This window comes from Euprymna scolopes, chromosome 19 (assembly GCF_053919585.1).
Source record: "Euprymna scolopes isolate OS-2025 chromosome 19, ASM5391958v1, whole genome shotgun sequence".
In the NCBI taxonomy this organism is placed as follows: Eukaryota; Metazoa; Mollusca; class Cephalopoda; order Sepiida; family Sepiolidae; genus Euprymna; species Euprymna scolopes.
Genome location: NC_136500.1, coordinates 49,834,603 through 49,840,602, shown reverse-complemented (window position 1 = coordinate 49,840,602; position 6,000 = coordinate 49,834,603). Strand labels below are relative to the sequence as shown.

At 35.0% G+C, this 6,000-nt stretch overlaps 1 protein-coding gene across 1 annotated transcript in view; it reads right to left on the bottom strand.

Annotated features, from left to right (window-relative positions):
* Positions 1 to 2,765: 2,765 nt before the first annotated feature.
* Positions 2,766 to 6,000, bottom strand: part of LOC145303569 (inter-alpha-trypsin inhibitor heavy chain H5-like) — a 219,734-nt gene continuing 216,499 nt past the window's right edge. The window contains exon 13 of the mRNA XM_080145082.1: positions 2,766 to 3,083. Within this exon, the coding sequence (XP_080001208.1) occupies positions 2,839 to 3,083 (245 nt within the window). The 3' untranslated portion in view covers positions 2,766 to 2,838. The remainder of the gene's footprint in view (positions 3,084 to 6,000) is intronic.

Genomic DNA, 6,000 nt, shown 5'->3' with positions numbered 1-6,000 from the left:
CTGCGCTCAACAGAGCAGATGCGCTGACAAGAGTCCCTCAATGATGGCTTTTGGCTGGTGCTCGGAGAGATTCTGATAATCTGCAAAACACATGTGCAGCAGTTGTGTGTAATATGGATGCAGCGTGCATCATGGACATTCATCGACAGTGTGGACATCCTGGCATCAAGCGGACACTGTACTTTGTCAAGATGATTGATCCAGGAGTAGAAAAAAAAGATATCCGGAGAGTGGTGGAAAGTTGCGAGGCCTGCCAATCCATTGACCCAGCTCCAGCACGATGAAAGAAAGGGGAGTTGGGAGTGAGTGGTAAGTGGCAGAGAGTGGGCATGGACATCACACACTACGGTGGCAACCACTTCCTTACCTTCATCAATTGTGGGCCTACACGTTTTGCAGTCTGGAGATCCCTCGGGCGCCAGGACTCTTGCAACATTATTCGCCAGCTGTCATCCGTGTTCTGTGAAAGAGGTGCGCCTGATGAAGTGCTGATGGACAACGACCCAGCCTTTTGCAGCCATCAGATGAAGCAGTTCTTACAAGAATAGGGTGTGCGGCTGCGGCTTAGATGCGCTTATGTGCCTTCTGGCAATGGTATAGCTGAGAGAAGCCATCGCAGCATCAAACAATTGCAGCCAGAAAGCAGTGCACCATCGCAGAAGCTGTGTACTGGTATAATCTCATGCCGAAGGATGGCGTCTCTCCAGGAACGGCGCCTGCAAACGCAATCTATCAGTACCGTGTCTGAGAAAAAGGAATCCACCCCGATATAACTGTGGCCACTGAAATAGAACGGAATCGATATGCCAAAGGGGATGCTGTCTGGGTGAAGCCGCCAGGAAACCGATGTACTGACAAGTATAAACGGGGCACAGTGACCGATGTGGTGAGTCAGCAGTGTGTCCAGGTTGATGGCATACACCGTCACATTAGGGACCTACGGCCGGCGACACATGTACCACCTCCAGTGGACGATGAGAGTGACTCTGACTCTGAGACGAGTAGACCATCGCTTTGGTTTGCACCATCCCTATCAAGCAGTGACTCTGATATCAGTAGCCTCCACGGAGATGAAGCCTTCCCCGACCATCAGGCAGTGGATGAGATCGCACGCGAAGACGAGAGCAGCACTGTCCCCTTTCGCAGAAGCACCCGACGGCGGCGATCGCCACCCCCCTGCCGTCTCTGTGATCATGAGATCAGGGGAAGTGTGGAGAAAGAAGTGGCTTACCGTTAAAGCGGCTGCGCGTTTGTGCCTGCAGTTGTATTTATTTGTTTCCCCACGTAGCAAATTAGGCACAAGGCCGTTTTTTAATGTGGAGATGGAGGGAAGGGGGGAGGGAAGGGGGGCACCAGCTCCCGAGAGGTGGGAAATGGGAGCTGGATTAGAAACTGTTGGTATGAAGGGTTGCTCCTTCAGTGACCAAGTTTAGATATGTGGGGTTGGCCCCACATATGGTCTTTGCTAGTCATAGCTGGTCTGTGCTAGTCATAGCTTTGCAGCATCCGTCGGAACAGATACTACACTTTGATCTTGTCGCCCGGACCCCCGAGGGGGTTTGGGCCTGCAGAGCACAAATTGAGAATCAAGATGGCGCCCGCATGCTTTTATGTGGAAAAAAGTCTCGTGGACTCTCGGGGAATCTCGGAGAATCTCGTGCCCTGGTTCCATAAATAACGAGGAAAGGAAAGCGGGAAGAGAGACGATTTTTAGTCACTAAAGCGAACAGACGTGTGTAAAAGAAAAGGTAGAAGAAAAGAGTGTTGTGAACGAAACAAACAACGACTCGGTTGAAAGTAGAGTTGTAACGAACACAATCAACCCACTCTATCCTCAAATTAAATAAAAAACAAATGAAATGACAGCTAAATAATAATAATAAAAAAAAACAAGCAACAAACCAGCGTTCAAACCAGCCAATAACCAAGACGAAACTAATTCGCCCAATCCTCTCTTGAGGCGCGTATTCGCAAATATCCGTGAGTTTTGTTAACTATCCTGTAACTTTCACCACGGAGATGATTTATTCATTTCTCTTGGTGACTTCCGTCTGATGGGTTCATTCCTTCTGCGGTGCAATTCTTCTCATACAAAATCTTTTGGCACAAGTGCACTTTAACTCGCCGGAAGTATTTTTTGTTTTTATTTTCGGAAGTGTCATACCAGTAGACAAAGACAAACAATCCAAAATGAATGCTTGTTTTGTAACCAAAACTTTTCTGATTTTTAAAACATGTTAAAAAAGCAACAAAACATCACAGCAGAAAACATTAAATAACGAAACATTTATTGAATTTAATTGAAATCGTTAAAAACTAGCAACAATATTTCGAAATAATAATAATGCAAATTTACAAATAAAATTTAACATGCTATATTTAAAAATAATTATTTTCAAAATGAATTTTTTTTTATAATGTACAGATAAAATATAAAATTCAGTTAAAAATATGAAATGTATGGAATGTTTTTTCTTCACATAACGTTTTCTTTTTAAAAAAGACATTTGTCTTGAATTAGATAAAATAAAAGTGTTAAGAATTGTAATTAGCATTCTAGAATATTTTAATATGCATATTTTTTGCTTGAGATATTGCTTGAAAATTCTTTTCGCTATTGTAATTTTTCCGAAAATTAAAGCAAAAAAAAAAAAAAAAAAAAAAAAAAAAAACTTCCGGCGAGTTAAGTGCATTTGTGCCAATCTTTTTTTTTTCGAACTTCAAAATATATTCAAACGCTGATTCATATTTTTTTTCTATTTAAAAAACAACAACATTTTATTTATTAAAGAAAGTGTGAAACAGACAAACAAACAAAAAAGGGTTGTGCTTGTTGTTTTACAAGAAAAACTTCCCAGTTTCGATGCCTCCGAAAAGTGCAACGTTCTGGTGCGGTAAGACCCTCCAACACTTGAAGCTATACTCTGTCTCGAACACGTCTTGGCGGTCGACTAGTTTCGCCGTAAAAGGATAAGTTTTGCCCGTCGCCCTGTTAGTGGTGGTGAGGTTCAACGCGTGAGGAAGTGGCATTCCTAGCTCTTTCTGTGGGGATGTCGTGTTCACGTGGGCATGGGCGAAATAACCTGAGAAATAAGAACAAGAAAGAAACAAAGTTAATTACCACAGCAGATATACAAATTGGACAAATACTAAAATAAAACCCGTACATAACGTGGTTGATAAACACGACCACAATATTTTTTTTATTGCATCTTAAAATCAGCCAAGAGATGAAGTTAGACACGTTTGATTCCAAGTGCCTTAGGAAGATTTTCGGGATCAAATGAAGCGACCAAATTACCATCCATGAAATCAGAGACCGCACTATTCAACAGGTGGCATCGTCAATAATCTGCAAACGACGTCTAGGCTGGCTTGGACACGCCCTAATATTGTCTCCAGAAAGAATTGCCAACCAAGTGCCCCAAAGGATCCGTGGTGCGAAAAAAAGAGGAAGACCAAAAATGAACTGAACGCGAACAATTAAGACAGTTTTAATCACAAGGGGAAGAAGCTGGAGGGATGATGTGGATCTGGCTTCAGATAGAAAATGATGGTTTACTTTGACTACCTCATGCGTCTCAAGATACGGGAGTTCCTAATTCTATATAAATCTTAGTGTGGTGTATTTGTCTCTTTGTCCGGGGATTTTAACCTTGAAAACAAAGCCCATATTAAGTTAAAAAAAAAAGAAAAAAAAAAAAAGAAAAAAAAAAGAAAAAAGCCCCAACTTTTCTTGAGTAAAATGTTAGGAAAACTATAATGGTAATATTAATATTCATATTAATATGAATATTAATATGAACACTAATATTAATATTAATATGAATATTGATATTCATATTATTATGAACATCAATATTCATATTAATGTTCATATTAATGTTAATATTAATATTCATATTAATATGAATATTAATATTAATATTACTATTCATAAAAATCCAATAAAACACATTTCTATTATTTGTATTATTTGGACTATTGTTCTCATCTTGAATGTTATTCGTACAACATTTCGGCCGATATGATCTGCAATCTTCTTCATGGTTCCATTTCTGTAAAGTCTGACGAAGTTACTAGATCGTAAATACGATTCGGTAACTGAAATATGTGTAACTAAACAGATAAAACGGTAATAAAAACATTTTATATATATATATATATATATATATATATATATATATATATATATATATATATATGCATATATATATATATATATGCATATATATATATATATATATATATATATATATATGCATATATATATATATATATGCATATATATATATATATATGCATATATATATATATATATGCATATATATATATATATATGCATATATATATATATATATATGCATATATATATATATATATATATATATGCATATATATATATATATATATATATGCATATATATATATATATATATATATGCATATATATATATATATATATATATATATGCATATATATATATATATATATATATATATATATGCATATATATATATATATATATATATGCATATATATATATATATATATATATATGCATATATATATATATATATATGCATATATATATATATATATATATATATATATATATATATATATGCCTGCGAAATTTTAATTGCATTCGTTTAACAATTGGTCTCTTTCTCCCCCCCCTCTCTCTCTCTCTATCTGTCTATATTTATTTATTTATTCATTTAATAATATAGGCAAATTGGTCTACCCCTCTACAAATATATTAGTGATGGGAGGATTCCCAGATTTTTCCTGATTCCGATACAATTACCGTTTTTTTCCCTCTAAATTCCCGATTTCGATACAATTACCGATTCCGATTCTTTTAAAATTTGGAAATAATTAATTAGAGGTATTTTTTACATTTTGGAATTACTGTACAACTCTGTGTAATGTTTGCAAATATTTTTGCAAACATTAAATTACACTTAGCAAGGAAGGAGCATACTTTACTTGATATATTTATCAAAGATTTAAAATTTTGAGACAACTAAAGCGGTAATTCTTTTTTAGCACACCAGCACGCCAAAAAGTACGCCAGTGCGGCTAATTTCATTTCATCATAAAACAACTTTCTACAGAAAAAAATTATTTTTACATTTTTATCAAACGAATAAACATAAAATTATGTATGAAAAACCATGTTTATTACTTTTTAAATCCAACAGCGGAGCTGAAGTCGATATTTTCAATTATAAAACAAAACTAATTTTTTGTATACATCTCTGTGTGGATTACAGCTTACCTACAAATTTACATTTACAAATAATCAAATAATTTTTTTTATAATATGAAGGTTGGGTTTGTTTTATAATAGACTTTAAAACGTCTATTCGTTTCGAAAAACAAGTAGTGTCGAGTGTTACGCGAGAAAAAGAAAAAAAATGACCACCACGATAGGGGCATAGCTTTTGAGTCTCAGTAATTACTTAAAAATAAAAAATAAAACAAATTATTGGTAGAAATCCACCCAATAAAAGTTACTGACCATGCTGAAATAATAACATTATTATTTAGAAAGCCTCTCTTAACATGAAGAGGAATTTTCTTTGTTAACTATTCTGTACTTTCACCTAACAATTTAATAAATATATAAGAGTGTGAAATTGAAACTCTCGCCGAAACTTATATTACTTACGAAATTTAATATAAGGAAAACGATTTAACTTTGAATCTGTTCTGTTTTTCCAATAATTATGAAATTATCAGTGTTTTTGTTTTGTTTTTGTTTATTTATATTTTTTCCTCAATTCACAATTACAACCTTTTTTTGTAAAAAAATGAGGTATCACTAGCAGAGAGATCTGACGTTGCCCAGGTATATAGACATATATATGTATATATACTAGCTGTACCCTGCCATGCGTTGCTGTGGCTCAATTTGGTGTAATGGAAAAATCTAATAAAAAGAGAAAATGTATGTTTCTTATATTCTTAATACAGCAATCCACTCCAAAAAG